This window comes from Phodopus roborovskii, unplaced genomic scaffold, assembly GCF_943737965.1.
Source record: "Phodopus roborovskii unplaced genomic scaffold, PHOROB, whole genome shotgun sequence".
Classification (NCBI taxonomy): Eukaryota; Metazoa; Chordata; class Mammalia; order Rodentia; family Cricetidae; genus Phodopus; species Phodopus roborovskii.
In genome coordinates, this window is record NW_026126516.1 from 8,802,476 (window position 1) to 8,823,237 (window position 20,762).

General features: G+C 54.9%; 2 protein-coding genes across 6 annotated transcripts in view; one reads left to right on the plus strand and one right to left on the minus strand.

The window, feature by feature from the left end:
- Evl (Enah/Vasp-like) overlaps window positions 1-6,616 on the plus strand; it is a 135,127-nt gene extending 128,511 nt beyond the window's left edge. For 4 of the 5 annotated variants that reach the window (XM_051196586.1, XM_051196583.1, XM_051196584.1 and 1 more), the window contains exons 10-14: window positions 1,385-1,451; window positions 1,539-1,601; window positions 4,319-4,385; window positions 4,602-4,659; window positions 6,134-6,616. In XM_051196586.1, the coding sequence (XP_051052543.1) occupies window positions 1,385-1,451; window positions 1,539-1,601; window positions 4,319-4,385; window positions 4,602-4,659; window positions 6,134-6,171 (293 nt within the window). In that variant the 3' untranslated portion in view covers window positions 6,172-6,616. The remainder of the gene's footprint in view (window positions 1-1,384; window positions 1,452-1,538; window positions 1,602-4,318; window positions 4,386-4,601; window positions 4,660-6,133) is intronic. The other variant, XM_051196587.1, reaches the window with a different exon arrangement.
- A 600-nt stretch (window positions 6,617-7,216) lies between these two features.
- Window positions 7,217-19,154, minus strand: Degs2 (delta 4-desaturase, sphingolipid 2). The gene is made up of 3 exons (XM_051196592.1): window positions 18,986-19,154; window positions 8,724-9,466; window positions 7,217-7,621 (listed from the first exon to the last, which is right to left on the minus strand). The coding sequence occupies exons 1-3, from the start codon at window positions 19,065-19,067 to the stop codon at window positions 7,475-7,477; spliced, it is 972 nt and encodes a 323-aa protein (XP_051052549.1). The 5' UTR covers window positions 19,068-19,154; the 3' UTR covers window positions 7,217-7,474.
- Window positions 19,155-20,762: the final 1,608 nt, after the last annotated feature.

The window sequence follows — 20,762 nt, forward strand, 5'->3', positions numbered from 1 at the left end:
TTTTTTTTTTTTTTTTTTTTTTTTTTTTTGGAGTTTTTGTTTTGTTTTTTGTTTCTTGTTTACAGTTCAGAGCTTCTCCATGTTAGTCTCCCAAGCTACCACTTAGACACACCCTTGGCCAAGAAGCTATTTAATGTCATATTTGTGTAGTGCCAGCTAAACTGATGCTACAGTTAGATCACCAACTGAGCCTACTCTATCGGATGCACAGCCCGGCCTGGCCCTGCCCTGGCCACTGCAGCCAGCTGTGGCAGAGGGACTGTGGTTAGGGGAGTGTCATGAGGCTTGGCTGTGGGAAGAAGACCCAGATGCTGTTCATTCAGGGTCACTCAGCGCACACAGTAGTGTCGCTTGCACTGAGCCTGGGGCTCATGCACGTGCTGAGGAGAGGCTTCCCCACCTGACAAGTGGATGTCCTTGTGAGCTCGTCTGTACCAGTGTACATGTCTGCCAACCTTCTAGGACTTCCTGGGCTGGTGCTCCCTGCACTGCAGACTCTTTGGTCGGTGTTATGTCCTTATTTTCCTACTGTGTGGGTTAAGGGATTTCCCTTGCTTGGCAGTTTTGGGCTCCCTGTGGTAAAGTATTCTGCTTGAGGCCACACATCTGGAGTATAGCTCTGGTCCCAGGTCTTGTTCCTAGAAGCCCAGTGCATCTGCCAGGTGGCTTTGAGGTAACCTGCCTCGGATCTGAGGTTGGTCTGCAGACAAGGCTCAGCTTAGGGCAGGACAGCCTCAACCCCTGGCTAGTGTGTTCTGCTCAATTTAGTATGTTTCCTGTGAGTTGGAGCATGAATTGTACAACAAAGGTTGAACATCCCCCGTCCAAAACCCCCAAATGCTCCAAGTTCTGAAACTTTTCCAGCAAGCTTCAGATGAACCCTGTACCTGCCACGCCTCTGGTCCTACGTGTCTCAGATGAGGCCCTTGTACCACTAGACTTAGAAAAGGAAAAGTGGCTTCCAGGCCCAGGAAGGGGGCAGGCCAGACTCATTGTGAGGAGACAGCAGGATCCCAGAGAGCCTGGCCAAAGGAGCATGAAGGAGTACAAAAGTAATGAGTGTTGGGAGGGTTCCCCGTCTGCTCCTTGTGGCTGGTAACCCTGCTTTCCTATCATTTGGACCAAGCTCCATGTCGAGGACTCAAGTTTGAAGGGAACCAGAGCCCTGGAGTTGGGAAATGGGGTGACAGTAGGGCTGCCTACAGTCCCAAGGGTACCCTGGCTTGGGGACTGAGACACAGGAGCCAGGTTGCAGCTCCACCCTGAGCAGCCTTCCCACAGTCGCTCTACACCCACAGCCTGGGCAGGCTCCTGCAAGGGGTGTTTAGGAGTGGGGTGACCCTGAGTCCTCTCCACTCTGACCCTTCGTGAAATGAATTGGCAGAGGCTGGCCGAAAGCCCTGGGAACGGAGCAACTCTGTGGAGAAACCCGTGTCCTCGTTGCTGTCCAGGTGAGCTGCTCTGGAAGGGCCGAGAGAGGAGATTCATGGGTGGGCGTTGCCATTCGTTCACATATCTGTTTCGTTCCGTTGCCGTAGAACCCCGTCTGTGGCAAAGAGCCCCGAAGCTAAGAGTCCCCTTCAGTTGCAGCCTCACTCTAGGTACCGACAACCCCTGCTCATGTGTTACCTGGGCTCTGGGGCCTCCTCTGTCCCCTCGCACATGACTAACAACTCCCAGCCCTGTCTCGTGTCTTGGTATTAACAACTTGCTCTGGGAAGGGTGGTCTGTTCTTTCAGACCTGGGGAGAGGGAAAGCTAGAGACCTTCACAGTGGTGTAGGCTGGCTCCTCCTCTCCTGAGGTGTGACTTCTAGAGGGAGAGAGAAGCAAAGCAGGGAGACTTGGGTCCTTGCCACCCAGGGCAGCTGTGGGGACTGCTGCACCCTCGGCCCAGCACGCTGATCCTTCAGGTCATTCTTGGTCCCCTTCCCTTGCATTCGGCACACCTAGCCAGCCTCCACCACAAACCAACTGACCATTTCCCAAACCAAATGCCAGTGTGACAGCAGGGTAAACTCCGGAAACTATGCTGGCCCAAAAGTCAGAGTTGGTGACAGAAGCCAAATATGCCCGCATTGAAGGCCCCTGAGCCCACACACACCAGGCATTATCTCCACTGGTCACCCCCAGATGGAAGCGAGCAGCCCTTGTCACAGAGCAGGTGACACCAGAAGCCCCTCACTTGCAGAGTGAGACAAGATGATGAGAGGGGCAGAGCTCCAGCGTGGCCCTGACGGGCATGCCCATGGTCGGCCAGGCTGTGTGCCACAGAAGGCTATGGCCCTGGAGAGGCTCTGGAGGAGACTGGGGACGGGGGTGGTCTGGGGTGGGAGCTTTAGCGAGGGGGGAGAGAGAAGTTGCTGCATAGACATTTGGGAGGCAGCCTCCAATGTGACGGGGTAGAAGGTGCTGATGCCTGACTATAGCCACCCTAGCAGAGTGAAAGGACAGGCCAGTATGACCAGACAGGGCGAGAGACGGGAAGGGTGATGTGAAGATTGACTGCAAGCTACTTTCTGCTTGCAGGGCCCCTGCAGAGCGTGTGAGCACAGGCCTGAGCCTAAAGGGAGCTCACCCAGTCAGAGGGGAAAGAAAGTGACAGGGAATGGAGGCCTTGGCCTTCCAGCAGAGCTGGCCCTGAGAGACAGCTAGTGGATTCTCAGGGTGTCCTGTGGCCAGGTGTCCTTCCCTGGACAGAAACACGGATGAGGCCTCTCTCTTAGAACAAAATCTCTTTGCAGCTTTAAGTCAAACCTGATCTTTTTTGTTTTATTTTGTTGTTTGATTTTGGTTTTGGTTTTGGTTTTTCAAGACAAGGTTTCTCTGTGTCCTGGAACTCAAACTCACAGAGACCCACCTGCCTCTGCCTGCTGAGTGCTGGGATTAAAGGTGTGCGCCACCACCCGGCCTTGCCAAATCTGACCTTTGGTTTCCGTGAAGATGTACATTGACCACCCACCCACTCAAAGCACTCATGCTGGTCATGATTGCTGTCAGCGTGGTGGCGTGAGAGCTGCGGCTTAGAGAAGGAAGGCAGGTGACCCAGGTCCCTGGAAGTCACTGCTGAAGTACTGCCTGCGACCCACAGGAAGGGTCTGAAGCTTGGGTTATTTGCTTACCGTGACCCAGAATTCCTGATAGACCTGCTCAGCACCATGATTAACATCTGTGTAGCTCACCCAGTACGGATGCAGGAACACTTCATTTTTCAGCCTCCTCTTCCTAGTTTTGCAGATCATTGACCCTCTCTCTCCTAACATGACCCCTCACAACCAAGCTGTCCCCACAAGTGGACATTTGAATTCCATCACATCCCAGTCTTCCTCCCTGGTTCCAGCCACATTTCTTCCCCTGGACCACACAGGCCTTCATAGCTGTTCTCTCCACGTTGCCAGGGAATTAGGTCTAGAATGTGTCTGGCTTTAGCACCTCCACCATGTTCTCAAAGACCCTGGAGCTAGGTTCACATTGTGACTAGTGAGTATCCGGGGAGAACGCCTGTGCAGGAAGCATTGAAGTCTGGATCAGGAATCTCAGTCCAGAAACTGTGTAAAGTGTCGCTGGCCCAAAAAGTCAGAGTTGGTGACAGAGGCCAAATATGCCCGCATTGAAGGCCCCTGAGCCCACACACACCAGGCATTATCTCCACTGGTCACCCCCAGATGGAAGCGAGCAGCCCTTGTCACAGAGCAGGTGACACCAGAAGCCCCTCACTTGCAGAGTGAGACAAGATGATGAGAGGGGCAGAGCTCCAGCGTGGCCCTGACGGGCATGCCCATGGTCGGCCAGGCTGTGTGCCACAGAAGGCTATGGCCCTGGAGAGGCTCTGGAGGAGACTGGGGACGGGGGTGGTCTGGGGTGGGAGCTTTAGCGAGGGGGGAGAGAGAAGTTGCTGCATAGACGTTGAGGAGGTGGAGCCCAGCATGGAGCTAACTGTTACTCCACTGCTACACGCTGCCACCATTGGCTTTCACCAACCTGAGTTCAGCTGGGACACAGGCTCCATGTGGAGGGAGACAGGAGGCGCTAACATAGTCGGCCTCGGTTGCCTCCTCTGCCTAAGGCCTTTCAACCCAGAAGACTGGTCCTGTACGACCCCATGTCCTGACTCGGACTGGGAAGTGTGGCTAAGGGACTGTGGGGACTGTTAAGGGTTAGGACATTCACATCCTTTCCCAGCAACCCCACAGTAGGAAGGCCGGGGAGCAGGTGCCGCTCGGACCCTAAGCAAGGGGCCTGTGACACCTCAGGCTCCCTCAGTGTGGGTGCCTGTAGACCCTGGCACCCACCCTTCGACCCCTGCCATCCTTCTTCTAGGGTGAAGCCTGCTGGGAGTGTAAACGATGTGGGCCTGGATGCCTTAGACTTGGACCGCATGAAACAGGTGAGAGCCAGTAGCAGCCAGCAGGCTGGGGCTATCTCCAGCCAGTGGGTCCCACGCTTGACTGCCACAAAGGCAGGAAACTCGCCAGTGGACAAAAGGGGGCCTGGGCGCCCTGCAGCCTGCGTCGGGCCGCCCCCTGTGGGCCCCTGCCACTGTGGACTGAGGGGTGCTGAGAGCAGGCTGTCTGCCCCTTCACTCTGAGATTCTGCCCAGCAGGAGATCCTGGAGGAGGTGGTTCGAGAGCTCCACAAGGTGAAAGAGGAGATCATTGATGGTGAGTGGGGTCACTCCAGCCGGGGATGAGCTCCTTGTCCTCCCAGCGCCCCACACGACCCAGCCTGTAGCTGCTAAGACTGAGGCTCACAGAGTGAAGTGGGTTCCTGAGGACACACATCTCCCTGGGGCATAGCTTCTGTGTCTGAGATTCCCTTGCCTCAGCTTCCAGAAGTTCGCCCTGTGGAGGAAGCGGTGGGCCTGGAGACACCCTCCAAGTTCCTGTCCTTTCCTGTTCACTTCTTTGGCCTGCCCAGCCCTGACAGCACTGCCTCTAGAGAGTGCCTGAGCTCCTTCATAGCCTCCATGGCCCTGGCTAGGGAGCCCTTGGCTCCAGAAAGTGGGACTGTACTGCTCACCTCGTCCCCACCAAGGCCTTTAAGGGGCTGGCTCAGCCTGGAGCAGAGCCACAAAGCGCAGCCTGCCCTCACCCCAGCTGCTGGCCCCACCTATCACTGGCGCCCAGGCTATCAGCAGTGACCCGAGCTAGGAAGAGCCATGAAGCCAGAGGGGTGGCTAATCACAGGCTCCCCCAGGGGAGATGGGCACAGAGGTGCTCCTGAGACCTAGCAGCCAACAGCTACACTAGCTACCCTCCATGGCCACAGAGCCCACACTTCCTGTCTGTCCGGTGCCAGCAGGGGATGAGGCTGGGAGAGTGTTAATGAAATGTGGGTAAGAGCCAGCACAGCTGTGGAAGAGTCCGCTGCCTTACTGCTGCCCCGCAGCCTGGTCTTTGGGCTCCCTTACTGGCACCCAGGGAAACCAAAGCATAGCCCAGCTGTCTTCAAGAGAGATGCCTGGGGAGACACAGGCAGTGGTACGAGTCTCAGTCACTGCCTGCCACCGTCCTGTAGGCCCATGCCAAGAGCCTCAGGAAAGCCTGTGAGGGCCCTGGCCCTGCAAAGAGCCTGTCACCTAACGGTGGTTCCACTCTATCCACTGTGAGGGTACCAGAGCAGAGGCCTGTGGAGAAAGGGGCGATGTGGGGAGCGAAGGGAAGGGAGCCCAGGTCTGGGGAGGAAACAGGATGAGGGGGTGGAAGAAGGGAGAGAGGAGTGTGGGAAGGCTTAACGGGTCTCAAGCAGGCAGAACGGAGCCAGCCCTGGAGGAGAAAGGCCGGGCCCTGGCACCAGCACAGTCCACCGCTCTGCCATCAGAGACCCCTGCTGTACCACGTGCACAAGGCGTGCGGGGAAGGGACTCAAGGCCTCTGAGCAAATGTGAGTGCCCACCTTTAGGCTCTCGAAAGACCCAGGTCCCTCCCACAGCAGCCTGAAGGAGCTCTGAAGCAAGGCCTAGTCTGTGGCTTTTTCAAGTCTCGATCATTGGGGCGGAAGCCCACGAGGGCTGGGTTGTCTGGCCAAAGGTCTGTCAAGCTGCCATGCTGGTGGGCCTCTAGCCCATGTGTGGTCTCTGGCAGCCTGAGCAGGGTGCTTTCTGCTACACTGAGCCTCCTTCTGTCCTGCCCTTAGCCATCAGGCAGGAGCTAAGTGGGATCAGCACCACGTAAGATGGCACCAGCCCTGGAGGATTGCGAGGAGCCGTGCTGGCCGCAGCACACAGCGAGCCTGCGGAAGCTGGGATGTACTTAAGTCTCAACCTGTGACACAATATTAAAATGAGGAAACAAACTTCAACTCCTGCATTTTTAGCGTATCTGACACAGAACACCGGGTCTATTCTTTTTTGTATTTTATATTTGCTTATTTAAGTGTACATTTCTTTGGTTTATAGAGGGAACACCCCAAAACCACCTGCTTTATTAGATGGCTTCCGAGTTTTCTCCTAGGTGGCACTGTTAGCCCCTCAGCTGACAGTCAGAAGCTGGGTGCAGCGTGGCCTTTCCATGCCACAGAGCTGTCGGAATGCAGCTCAGCCCCAGCAGCCACCATGTTTGAGTCTGTCCACGCAGTGCGTGTTCTGTCCACACAATAATAAACCGTTCACTGTCCACACTTGGGCTCTGGCTCACTCTCTCATGCGCCGGCTCTTGGCTGCCTCTTTACAGGGAGTGCCCAGGACAGAGGATGCAGGATTAAAGAGCTAAGAACAGCCTCAGAGCAGCTTGACTCCATCAGAACATCCCCAGGACCCAAGAACATGGCCAGGCCACCAGACACCACCTACATGTGGAGCTGAGCTCAGGTCCTGCCTGTGGGGAGCCACTCTCCTGGACTCGAGGGTTCCATGGGCAATCTGCCTGTCCGGTGCTGGAATTAGATCTGGGGCTCAGGGAGGTGAAAGAAGCTTTGGCCCCATGGACTCCCTGCAGCATTGCCAGGGACAACCCTTGACAACCTAGGGAAGTCCCAGTACTTAATTTTCATTGTGGCTACAGAGAGCTTCTGACCCTTGCTCTCTAGGCCAATGTCCATATGGCCAGGAGTCTAGCAATGGGAGCCTTGTGACCATACCCCGTGTGACATGCCCTTCTTGAGCCTGAGGGAAGGGGACACAGGCTGGCGTTCACCCACATGGATTCAGTCAAGCCTCATTCTCTGGAGCCCAAGTTCAGGCCAAGACTCCTTCCTGCCGGAGAAGGACAACACACTGACTACAGACAAACGTTAGGTTTAATTTAGGGCACAAGAACAGAGAAGCCAGCTCCATGGGACCATAGGCACAGAGATTAGGTAAGCCTGGTGACTCCACCCACAGCCTGTGTCCCCTGTTGCTGAGCCCAGCAGGGCCAGAAGCAGCGTGGACTGCAGGAGCTGATGGAGGCGGACAGTTCTGTGGCCCTGGCCCACGGAGGGAGGAGATGTGAGTGTGAGACATGAGGCTGCTCGCTCGGGGCTGCAGGCTGGCAGGGCTCACAGGCGGTCCTCTGCCAGTTTACACTTGCGCTTAATCCTGGAGTAGGGTCCCAGGGAGTCCTCAAACACAAAGTCCCAGAGCACCTTCACCCACGAGTGGTGCTGGGGCAGGTGTGCATAGTACTCGGGGGCAATCTTCCGCACCTGTGGAGAGGGAGTGGGGGTCAAAGCTACACCTTGGCTGGCACTCACACCTCACAGACTCACTCACGCTCTGTCTCACACTCACACCGCTGCAGGTGAAAAAAGACCCCAGCAGGGAGCACCACAGCCTGAGTGCTCCCCCTCAGAACCTACCAGCTTTCCTACCCTAAAGGTCAAGGTGGGTCCACTGTGGTCCTGCAGAGCTCTGAGGCCTACACCCTGCAGGCCTTGAGTGACGCCTCTACCCTGACCTGATATGTCATGTCTCCCTCCTCCCCAGGAAGTGTTCCAGCCACAGCAGGTGCTCTGTGGAGACTGCTCCCATCAGAGGCAACCTCCATAGAGACTCAAGCTTGGCATCTGCCCCCTTCTCAAATGTGCATTGGGGTAACAGTTGAGGAAGGGGCAGACAGCTCGCTCCATGGGTTGCATTAGCATAGCATTGGGACAATCCAAAGTCACCCAGCCCAGCAATGTCCACACACTGGACAAGCATGCTCGAACACACGCACGCATGCGCACACGCGCGCACGCACACTCAGGAATGAGAATTCTCACTGCTGCCCTTTGCACACTTAGCAGCCATTGGCATTCAAGGCCTCTTGTCCTCCCCTCCCACCCCACCCCCAGACTCCCCTCGCATAGCCTGCCCCCACGGGTTGTAAGGACCTGTGTAACCTGTCAGCTCCAGGTTGGGAGCAGTGTGCCCACGCTGCCACAAGGCTGTGACAGGAAGTGAACAGCAATAGATAGAAGACAAAGCAGCGTGATTCACACGGTGCCCACTGCCACAGAAAGCGATGCCAAAACAGGCAAGTGTGTGAACAGGGACATACCGTCACCATCAGCTATCCCAGCAGCTGTATGTTAACCTAAGCTGCTAAACTGCACCTGCCTGGAGACACTCTATCCTATCTGGGTCTGCTTCGTCCATCTCCAGCCAGGCACTGGCTTGTGTGGTATAACCTTTACTGCTGCCCTGAAGCCAAAATGAGTGGCCATCTTACCAACACACAAAGGAGAAGTCAGCCTGGGAAGGGCAGAGCCCTTTCCCTCCCTCCTCGCTCCTCCCATGCCTGCTAAGCCCATGCTGAGCACTCACCAGTGGCAGGTAGCAGCCAGGGATGCTGGGGAAGTCGTGATGCTCCATATGGTAGCCCACATTGAAGGTGATCCAATTGAGGGGTCCATAGTAGGAGTAAGTCTCATGGCCCTTCAGGAACATGTAATGCTCAGCCACAAAGTGGCCAGAGATAGGGTGTAGGCCCAAGCCCAGGAAGGAGCTGGCTAGAAGGTAAACTATGGGTTTGATCCCCCAGAGGGCAAAAATGGTCATGTCGACTGCCAGCTGCACCAGGGTATTGAGTATCTCCATACGGGTCACTGCCTTGGGGTGCACATAGAGTGGCCGCAGCGAGTAGAAGAAGGGTTGTAGTGCCAGCCAGAGTAGCTTGCGGGCCGGTGTACAGAAGAACCAGCCTTCAAAGTTCGTGGGGATGTCCACATCCAGCCCGTCGCCGCCCAGGTAACGATGGTGGTCCACGTGGTACTTTTTGAAGGATGTGGCATAGGGTATGCCGATGGGCAGATTAGCAAAGATGGCAAACCAGCGGTTTCGGGAGGCAAAGTTTGTGCCAAAGGCAGTATTGTGCGAGATGTCATGGATGGCCAGAGTCAGCGAATGATTGATGCAGCCACCAAAGGCATATGACCAGAACAGCAGCCATCGCCAAGAGAGCCCCCGCACCAGCCAGCAGGCCAGCAACTGCACCAACACCATTCCCAGCACTGTCCATTTGAGGTGAGGGTCTGGTCGCATCAGGGACTTGATGGCTGGGTACTTGGCTACAGGGAAGACAAGAGTGATGAATGACTTGGCATTTATTTAGTTGGTTATGTTGGGGTTTTTTGCGTAGCTTTGGAGCCTGTCCTGGAACTTGCTCTGTAGACCTTAAATGTACAGAGATCCACCTGTCTCAGCCTCCTGAGTGCTGGGATTAAAGACATGCGCCACCATCACCCGGCTGACTTGACATTTATTGAACCCTCATCCTCTTACCACCTCCCATCTTCAGCCCCCAGTGGTGCCCGGAAATTATGCAGGATTCACCCCATACCCTCAAGGGACAAGGTGAGGCATGCCATATATATACTCTGTGTCTTGCAAGAGTTGTAGCCTCGACTATGGTGTGCAAAGGATCTCCTATTTCTGACCACCTTCAGGAAGATGCTGGGAGACTTCCCAGGGTGGGTGACATTTGCCACCAGCCTCAATAAAGCACAGGTGTCACAACAGGTCACACAGAGATAATGATATGCTAGAAACCAAAGTAGCACCAGAGCCACAAGTGTGCTGGCCCCCAGTGTTCCAGCAAACACACGTGCATGTCATGTGTGACTGGGTACTTGGACGAGGCCAGGCCAGAGAGGGATGATGTGGACTGGTCACTCCCAAACTCGTCAGGCACTTGGATCGGTCCCTAAAACAAATAAGCACTGTAAAGAAGTGTAGCCAACTCTCTCTCAGGGCATCGGGTGTCTGTCCTTCCTTACAAAGTTAGTGCTTTTTTTGTATTTTGTTTTCTAGAAAAGGAGCAAGACTAAGGAAGGGGTGGGGCAAAACAACTATGCCTTCTAGAAACTTCTGCAGAAGGTGGCAGCAGGTTCTGGTCAGACAGCAAGTGTGGCGTCCAGGAACAGAGGGTCATCAAAAACTTAGGGTGACAGATAATCCTAGGTCTGCTCTGTCCCCTGGCTCCCTGGACAAGGACAGACATCCCAGAGATGGGGCCAGCACTGTTCTGCAGAATCTTATCCTAGGGCCCTTCAGTCTTAAATTGCACCAGTATTCAGCATCAGCACCACGTTGAACAGGCAGTAGCCTCAACTTGCCTTGCCTAGGGCTGGTCTGTAGAGAACGTCTCCCAGAAATAGAGCAGGACTGAGGCCTTGCCTGGGATTGGAACGACCATATGAATAGCAGCGATAGCTTTATAACAGGTCACAGCCATTAAATGCTTCCAGCTTGCACACCCAAAGTGGCAGGGTTAGCTGAGTGCATTCATCCCCAGCACCGAGTGAATGGAGTGTGCCAACACACACCTGTAATCCCAGCACTTGAGGGTGGAGGCAGAAGGATCAGAAGTTCAAGGTGTTTCTCAGCCACATAGTGAACTTGAGGTAGCCCGTGCTGCATGAGACCATGAGTGAACAGGCAAGTCATGTTTCACCACAAGAAAAGAATGTTTGGCTGGACGGTGGTGGCTCACACCTTTGATCTCAGCACTCAGGAAGCAGAGGGAAAAGAGGGCCAGCCTGGACTACAGAGTGAGTTCCAAGGCTGTTATACAGAGAAACCCTGTCTCCAAAAACAAAAGGGGGTGAGGGGAAGAGAGAGAGAGGGAGAAGGAAAGGGAGGGAGGGAGGGAGGGAGAGGCCCATAATGGTACATGACTTTAATCTCAGCACTTGGGAGGTAAAGGCAGGTGGATCTCTGTGAGTTCAAGACCAGCCTCTACAGACCAGCCCTGAGCAAGGCAAGTCCCAGAACAGTCAGGGAAATGTTGTCTCCGGGGAGAAATTTCCAGGTCCAAAATACCTCACCTGAGCAATCTGGCATGGTCCCGAGATAAAGCCTTTCTAGCTGCCTGAAGGATCTCAGGACTTCGGGGCCAGGCTAAGGCAGCTGCCAGGGACTGTTTGTCAAGGTTCATGGTGGCATGTGGTGTGATGATCATAGGCACGTACCATTAAGGCATTCGTTAAGTGTTTCCCTTTCAACACTGCCCACAGTTACTTAATGCAGGGCCCCAGGTTCCTGGAAGCACCTGTCATTGGGAAATCAAGCTGCCTCCAGACAGTATGTCTTGTCTCTATCTTCAGCACCAGTGGTGAGCAGAACAATACATCCCCCACATGCTAACCCCACAATCTGTGACCACCTTAGGTAAAAGATCAAGAAGAGGCACATGTATCATCAAAGTCATCACAAGGCTCCCCAGGCATGCAAAGAGCCAATCTGGGAGCCAAGAGCTAAGCTAGGCATGAGGAGAGAGGCCACCTGTCTTAGAACAGAGAAGTTATATGAAGAAAGCGGGTGACTCCAGAAGTCAGGCAAGATCAGGGAATCTGCTCCCCCCGGGGAGCTTCCAGAAGGAGCATATAAATGCTAATGTCCAGAGCAAAGGAGACTGTGACAGGGCCATACACCCAAAACTGGTGACTCCATTCAGGGTCCCCTCCTCCCAGCCTTGGGACAGAGGCCAGCGAATGTGGCCTGGCCTCTGAGGGCCCTGCTGCTCACCAGTCCTAGCAGGATGGGTAAGTCAGGAAGCGTCATCCCTCTAGACTCAACAAAGGTGTGGCCCTGGGCACATAGGACAGACGGATATGTGAGCCACACTCTGGCCTTCCACTGGAGGGACTGCTCTTCCTACTGCCACCTGGGGAGTTGGGAGACAGGTGCAGGGCCAGGGTCAGAAGGACACCACCAGGGAATACCTCAGTGCTGCAGAAAACAGAAGGGGCCCCGGGACCATGGGGAAGGCGGCATGTCTCCATGACAGAGCAGGACATCTGCAGAAGGCTTTGTCCCCACCAGGAAAATCACATGCAAAGTGTCTTGCATCTGTGCATGCCACTAGCTTCCAAGTCCCCGTGGGTGGCCTCTGTGTACCTGCCTCACCTGCTTAGCTTCCCTCGAGCAACCACCAGACTCCCTCTCTCCTGCCCAGGAGCCCACTAGTTCCAGCTAAGGATTTCCAGAAGGCAGCTGCCCTTGCTTCCCTTTGGAAGGGAGCCAGGCATCAGCACAAGAGGGCGGGTTCAGCCACACCTGTACCAGGTGAGCCTCAACAGGTGAACTCCAGGGCAGCAGGGCCCAGGCCCTTGCGTAGTAGGTATAAGCTAGCCCACGCAGGACACGCCTCAGGATAGAGCCTAGCGGCAGGGACGTATGTGGAGGTCTTCAGACTGTGGACTTGTACTGGATGGTTTTGTGTGTCAACTTGACACAAGCTAGAATCAGGGGAATGAGCCTTAGTTGAGGAAATGTCTCCATGAGATTCCAGCTGTAAGGCACATTCTCACTTAGTGATCAAACGGGAGATCGCCCAGTCCATTGTGGGTGGAGCCGTCCCTGGCCTGTGGGTCCTGCCTTGTATAAGAAGGTAGACTGAGCAAGCCATGGTAAGTAAGCCAGTAAACACCTCCCCTCCATGGCCTCTGCATCAGCTCCTGCCTCCAGGCTCCTGCCCTGTATGAGTTCCTGTCCTGACTTCCTCAGTGATGAATAGCAATGCTGAAGTATAAGCCGAATAAACCCTTTCCTCCCCAGCTTGCTTTATGGTCATGGTATTTCATCACAGCAATGGAAACCCTAAGATGGGGCTTCTTGCTCAATAAGACCCTTCCCTTCTTCCCTGTGCAGGAAGCTCTGTGTGCCCCACCCCCAACAGCTCCCAGAAGGACTCTCCTGCACCTTGGAGTCTTAGCTGCCCTTCTGCCTCAGGTCCCTCACTGGACCACCCGTAAAGGAGAAGCATGAGAGGATAGTATGTCCTCTTCCCAGCCCATCCCGACGCTCCCAAGCAGCCTCTGGACAGACCCTATTCAACCCATATAGCTGCTAAGTCCCTCTGCCCGATGAGCATGCCACTTAAATGTCTCCGGTTGGTAGACACTGGGCAGTATCCAGCCTCTAGTCTGGATACCCTATGCATGCATCAAGAGTTCTCAGCTCTGCTGCCTGGCTGGGGAGCCCAGCCTTGACAGCCACCTAGAACTCCACAGCCAAGCATCACTCAAGCCAGTGCTTCCTCTCGGGCTGCCTTCTCTGCTCCACTTCTGATATGCTTTCCCTGACAGCCCACAGAAGCAGGCTGGCATTGGAGGTGGCATCTGCCCTGTGGGTGCATGGCCACTGAGTCTAATGTGCAACGTGCCAGTGTGTGTGTGTGACTTGTTCTTAAGGACCCAGAGTCTATGAGACCCAGAGGCATCCACAAGACACCCTTGTTTTGTTTTTAGGAACAGGGTTTCTCTGTGTAGCCCTGGCTGTCCTGGAACTCACTCCGTAGACCAGGATAGCCTCGAGTTCAAGAAACCCACCTGCCTCTGTCTCCTGAGCCCTGGGATTAAAGGCGTGAACGTCCACAGCCACCACCACCCAGGCCACATGACACTCTTAACCTGTACCTCTGAGGAAGCCTTGGTCTTTCTAGAAATTCTCCTGATGTATCAACTGTGTCATCAGGGATGATCCAGAGCTAGGCAAGAGAGCAGCAGAGAGGGCCGCCGGCTTCAGGCCTCTCCAGCACACCCTCCCTGTTGACCCGTGGAGATGGGGACTCCTCTCTCTGGTCTGCAGTAGGGTGTCACCAGGGACTCTTCACATCACTTCTGTTCTGAAACCATCAAGCCCCTCCTCTCCCGGCCTGACATCAACACCATCCAGGACAGGATTCTCCCACCCCTTCTCCAGGGATGCTAGTTAAAGCACAAGACTCCAGGGCACTGATCTTGCCTCCTGGTCATGGGACCCTCCAGCAGTTCAGCCTTCCCAGCTCCAAACTGCTTAGTGATGATGATGATGCCGCCAAGTGACCGTGGGCAGAACCCTCCTCAGTGGACCATGCAGTCACCCAAAGCCTTCCTAGACTCCCAGCTCCACCTCAGACTTCCCGGGTGCCTCCCCACTACTTTGATCTTTCCCAGCTGAGTTCTGAGCCACAGGCAAGCCTGGCCCCTGCCCTAGCATGTCGGAGGCCCCTGGGAGATCCACAGTGGTCTGGAGTGTCTTTCTGCATCTTACATCTGCCTCCTCACCCGCCACTTGTTAAACCTGCCATGTACCCTGGTGGTGGTTTTGGATACAGGTCTCTGTCTGGGGGTCCCCCACTGAGGAGAGATGAGGGTCCATTAACTTAGAATTAGGGGCAAGTGTGTAAGCTTGTACCATGTGCTGGACCCTTGAACTGAACCTTACCCACTGAAGAGGTCAGGGCAGTTGGGGGTAGAAATGGTCTCTGACCCTAAGGATTCTTTGTGGTGATGGAGCCATGTTACAAACTGAAGACCACTGGAGTGTGGCCTTAAAATGCCTCGTATGACCTCCATGAAGCTGTTAAAAACTACAGAAGGAACATGGCATTAAGACAAAGTAAAGCTGGCGTCCCGGAACATGTAAACCATGCTAGCAAAGTATGTTGGGGACATGGATACAGTGCTCCATCTGAGCAGAACTCAGGCAGCCCAAACTCAGATCCCTACATGGCCAATTAGGAAGTGAGGCCTCAGGGTGATTAAGTCCCAAGATGGGTCCCCCTTGTGATGGGGTCAGTACACCAGAGTGCTCCCTCACCTCTCAGCTGCATGAGAACATAAGGACAAGGAAGTGACCCTTACTAGATCATGCATCTGGCACCCAAGCTGACCCTGGCAGCCTTTGGCAAGGGGTGGCAAAGAGGTTTAAGAGGGTCTATTGCTTCTGTTTCCCTAGATTCCCAGAGCTACTGGGCACCAGACACAACAGAGCATTGAGTGAAAAAGGCCGATGCAGACTCACCTGGGGACAGAGGTAGAGGGTGTGGCATCCGAAAGGACAGCAGGGGAGAGGAGGGTACCGGGAGGGGTGGTGGCATGTGGGTTGACGCTTTTCCTCAGCTCTGCGTCAGGGATGCACCCAGGGGTGTGGGAGCCAGCCATGATAACAGCTACGAAATTCACGGCTTTCAGTTCCTTCCAGAGAGTTTTCACATTTACCGTATGCCAGTTTGCACACATACATGTGCCTGGGTGTGCACTTGTATACATACTTGCGCATGTGTTGCCAGAATATTTGTTTGGAATATTTGAAGCTAAGACCTGAAGAATACACAGGGAAGTCAGTTGATAAAATGGGAAGAAGTCGAACCGGCACTCAGGAGGCAGAGGCAGGTGGAGATCTGAGTTCAAAGCTAGCCTGGTCTACAGGGTAAGTTCCAGGACAGCTAGGGCTACACAGAGAAACCCTGTCCCCCCTCCAAAAAAAAAAAAAAAAATCAAGGAGGAGGAGGTAGTCATCATCGTCATCTAGCTACGGATGGGAGGGTCCTGTGCTGGCCTAGCCTGTGCCAGGTTCTGGGCTCCATCCCTAGTGCCATAAAAATAAGTAAAGAGTCCAGCACAGAACAATGCTTTCAAAGGCCAGGAAGTTGCCTGGGCCTCCCAGATTGGGGAGAAGGCGAAATGCAGAAAAGAGCTACAGGGTCAGCAGCTGGGTGTCTCTAATAGGCCAGAGTAGACGCCAGAATTCTGCAATGGATGCTGTAATAGAGCTATTAACTCCCGCACTGCTGGGGGCCTGTCCCCCACATCCCATTTCGAATCCCTGCTTGGTGCAGCACTATATACACCTGCCCCTCAGCACAACACTACCCCTGACCACAAACTGGGGCAAAAAAAAAAAACCCACCAGGCCCCCAAGGAGACCCTGGCACTAAGGATGGCCACAGAACTGGGCAGGAAGGCAAGCAGCTCCCTCTCCTGTAGTCTCAGGCCTTGCCTGGCAGAGGAGGCCTCAGACTCAACCAGATCCTTGCAGATCCCAGCAACAGGTAGGCTTCCTGCCAGCCACCCTGGAGTCTGCATGTCCCTGGCTGGGTGACCAGAGCCTCCTCGCTTTCCTGTCAGCCTCTCTGCCCCCTAGACTCTCTGGCGGTATTTCAGTCCTCTGCTCTTCCCAAAGGCCATGGCCACTGAGAGAAGTCTAGGCCTAGCCCTTCCTAAGCAAACAATCCAACCACTGACTTTTATTTCCTGGTTTCGTGTGTGTGTGTGTGTGTGTGTGTGTGTGTGTGTGTGTGTGTGTGTGTGTACCTTGCTTTCATATGTTTTTTTTAAAAAGCAAACAAAACTACAAAGCTATTTATCTTCAAAAAAAAAAAAAAAAAAAGCCAACCCAAGCTTGTGTTCCTGGGCCTGGCTCAGTGTGTAATGGATCAGCTTCCTGCCTGCCCTGCCCCGGGAGCCACATTCTTGGATGCTGCCATGGACCCTATTTTATTAGGACTTGGTGCCAGGAGAGCATGTTCTCATCCCAGGCAGCAGCAAGAGGTGGACTTTGGTCTTCCTGCAGAACACCCAGGGCCGACTCTTAGCAATGACTTCCTGGGACCTGACTGGGAGATTCTGATCTTAACCGAACACCTGTCAGGGCTGAGAGCCTGATGTAGCCAGCTTTGTGGGCTACAACTAGACCTGAACTAGTCAGCCCTGGGCAAGCTGTTCCTCCTCTCTGATGGGCACTTGGCTTCACAATTATGTGCAGGGTCCCTCACCCCAGGGTGGGGGAAGGAGAGATGGCGGGGCCTCTGTTCCCTTCCCCACCGAGTCACCAGCTCTGTGTGCATGAGGTTGGCACTAACAGCTTCTGGGGACATGTGTGGGGATCCTGGCCTGAATGCTTCACACGTCATCTCCCAAGTTGGAACAGCAACTTCGTAAGGAAGACTGTCTCCCTCCTTCCCTCTTACCCAAGCTGCAGCTTCCTCATCTGGACACTGAGTCACCCTTAACTCACAAGTGACTCTTGGAATCCTGGCCTGGGATCAGCCTGTCTGCTGCAGAGCTGGGAGCTTGAGCAATGGAGCTGGGGAGCCAATGCCTAGAGAGTGCCTTCACCTGCTTGGTCAGGACCATCAGAGCAGCCAGTGCGGTGGGGTGGAGGCTTTCCTGGAGGCGGGAACACTGAACCATCTTGGCCAATGCAGGAAAGACCAGAGCCCAAGCAGATAAAAGAACACATATCCCAAGTCACCTGCACAAACTGGTCAGCAATCAGGAAGCCACAGTCACTACAGCAGGGGCATCAATGAGGGCTCCATGAACATGACCACTTTTGCTATGCGTGGACCAGAGTGCCCCCTCAACACCACGCGGCTCCTGCCCTCCTGCCTTTCCCCACCAATCTCTCTAGAAAATTCTGGATTCATTCTAGGGCCCATGGCTTCTCTGGTTAGAGATATTTAGGGCCAGACTGTGGCTAGGCAGTTAGAGGGTTTGTTGCTTAGTGTGTGCAGAGCCCAGCACCCCATAAATATTAGGTGTGGGGGTGAGTGCCTATAACCGCAGTATAGGAAGGCAGTCATCTGTGGCAGCGTGAGGCAAAGGAGCTCAAAAGAGAGAGCTGGCCCCAGTGGAACATATCTTTAATCCCAGCACTAGGGAGGCAGAGAACAGGACCACAAATTTGAAGCCCGCTTGAGCCTGTGGGAGAGAGGGAGGTTTTCCTCCAGTCCCTCAGGAACCCTGCCTTAGCCTCTCAGTGCTGTACAAGACAGAGCGACCGGACCATTTTACAGATGGGGCGGGCCCGCAGGGGGTGGGGGAGGGCGAGGGCGCAGTTTCCAGGGGCAGCCTGCCTGGACTCCATGAACACCTGTAGGCAGCGACACACAGCTGCCATGTGTGTCTCTGCTCACAGGTCTTCTAAGGCCAGGTGCCCAGAGAATTCAGGAAGAGAAGCTGGGGAGCCAGGGGAGGGGCTTTGGAGGCCCCTACTCCATCCTTAGCACAGCTGAGCACCTCAGTCAAGGCACCTGCCCTCCTGCTGTGGCCAGAGTGCCTGCTGAGTTCACACAACCACAAGTCACAAACCCACAGGACAGTTTCCAGGCCCTGAGCTCCTAACTGCTGCGACAGCGGCCCAGGTGCACCCTGAGTTTGAAAGATGTAAAAGTCAGAGAGAAACTTCCACAAATTCGGGGCAGGCCAGGAAGAAACACACACACACACACACACACACACACACACACACACACACACTCATTCACAAAAACAAAACCGAGAATCTTAAGGAAAAGACCCGAAGACAACCTAGAGACCTGGACACTAGCAAGGAAAACGGAAGCCCACCGTTGAATAAATGCGAGGTAAACCCCGTTGTAGTCCACACAGCCAATCCAATGAGACAGACGGGTTAACAAATGCTAGAGCGCCAAAGAGATGGGGGAAATGAGCGCTGCAAGGAGTCTCCCCTGCACGGGAGGCTTGGGGACATCAGAGGAAGGCACTCCTGTCACGCACCCTCCACCTGCGGAGCCCGAGACTCCTGCCCTCCTGGTGGAATCCGCAGGACGGGCCCCACCCCGGGAAACGACCTCGCGGAGGTCTGCTGCAGGAAGAGTCCGATCCTGGGGGTCTCCTGCTTCCAGAGAGGGAGCTCACATATTCCCGCAAATTCCCACATATTGACACGAAGCAAGGGAGTCTGCACACAGCAGGTGCCTACTGGTTGCCGGTGAAGAACCCTTGGCACACACTGACCAACTCCCCGCCTCCCGCCACGCGGCCACCAGGTCCCCAGCTGTGGTCGCACGCGCTCACCGAGCATCTCCTTGCGCCTCTGCGTGTGCGGCTGGTCACTGTAGACCCACTCGAAGTCGCTGCGACCCGCGCTGTTGCCCATGGTGGGGACTCTGGGGCCTGAGCGCGCTCCGCTGAGTTGTGTTCACCTGTCGCAGGGTGTTCTCTGCGGGCGGGGACCTAAGGACTCCAGAGGGGGCGGGGTCGAGGCTTCAGTGCCTTGTGGGCGGACCTGGGGCGGGTCGCGATGGTTCCCTGGAACCCAAGGAGCATGGATTGGGAGATGCAGCCCTGCCACACCCTGGCAGCCCTGTAGAGGCCACAGGGGACGCGCGGAGTCCTTGAGTCCCTGACCGCGTGCCGACGCTCACTGCCACTTGCAGGCTGTGCCTCCAAAGCACCTGTCTCCACGCTTGGCTTGCCTCACCGCGGAGCGCAGTTCACTCTGATCTAGATGCGGGCGTTTGGGTCTTCTGACCCTGGCATCCTGGTCCCCACGGAGGAGTAAGTGGGAATGAATGTTGGGGGGCGAAGAACTAAAAAGAGGTGCCTGCAAGCCAGGAGTTTGGGACAGGTAGACTCCAGCAATGTCTTCCCTGCTTGTCCCTTTCAGGCACGCAAGGCAGAGGGACATAAAGACTCAACAAAAGCCAGGAAGTGAGTCGATCATGAGGGACAGAGGTGTAGGGATGATTCAGAGTGATCTGTGCCGTGCATGGCACAGATCGGCTTTGGAGCAGTTTTTGCACTGGACCTTGTAGGACAGGTAGGCAGTCAACAGCAAGAGAAAAGGAAAGGGACTTGATGGTTAAGGCAAGGGCCAAGCACATGGGGATGATGTCCGCTGGGAAACGCATGCGCCATGCTAAGAGAGCACTGTGGCTAGATCTGCTTTTGAAAGACTACCCGAGATGCTGTCACAGAAAACTCTGCTGGTCAGACCACTAGCCAGGCTCCTCAGTCTCCTCTCTGGGGTGACTTCAACTTGTCCTTTGGACCTTGGAGAGGAAAGTTGGGGGAAAGAGGAAAGGGAACAGAAGGAGTTGGCTGCATCCTCCAAAAGTCACTCTGGAGGAACTGACTACATGGTCAGGGGCAGGTGGGGCTCTTTCCTCCTTCGCTTCCTAGTGACAAAATCGTATTCCAGAAACGTTTATAATCCTGGGTCAGCCTGACCTGGAGGTGTTGTGTAAGAATGTTAATCCAAACACTCCACCCTAGACAGAGGCTCCTTTGGACTCTGTAAGTAAACAATTCACCTCATGAAGCCCCTGACACGGACTAGATTCGCAAAGCCCCTCCCGCTCAAGGATATACAAACAGGAGGAGTTGCCTGGACTCTGCAAGTTGAACAGAAAGCAACGTCCCAGCTTTCATCTGTTGCCATCTGTGCTGGGGTGACACAGCTTGCCTTCAAGTTATCCATCCTTCTATAAGTAAGCCTCTACCCATAATCCTATAAGGAACCCTGGTAAAACTGCTTCACCAAGTTGGAAGAGAGAGAGGAGGAGCTGCCTCGGACATCCTTCAGGTGAGGACTTAGGTCGGGGGTGGGATGGGGTGGGGTGGGGGGGTGACAGAAGAGGTCTCACCTGCTGTCTACCTGCTTCTGTTCCAGAGGCTCGGAGCCTTGTCTCTTCGTGGCCCTGTCTGGCACAGCAGCCAAGGCCACCACAGGCAGGCATGGGATGGAGCATCTCCTCTCCTTCCTAAGGCCCAGGAGCATGGACCACTCTCAGCCCTGCTGGAGCTGAGGAGGGAGGCTTAGACAGCTGGTGACATCTGGGTGGGGAGGGGC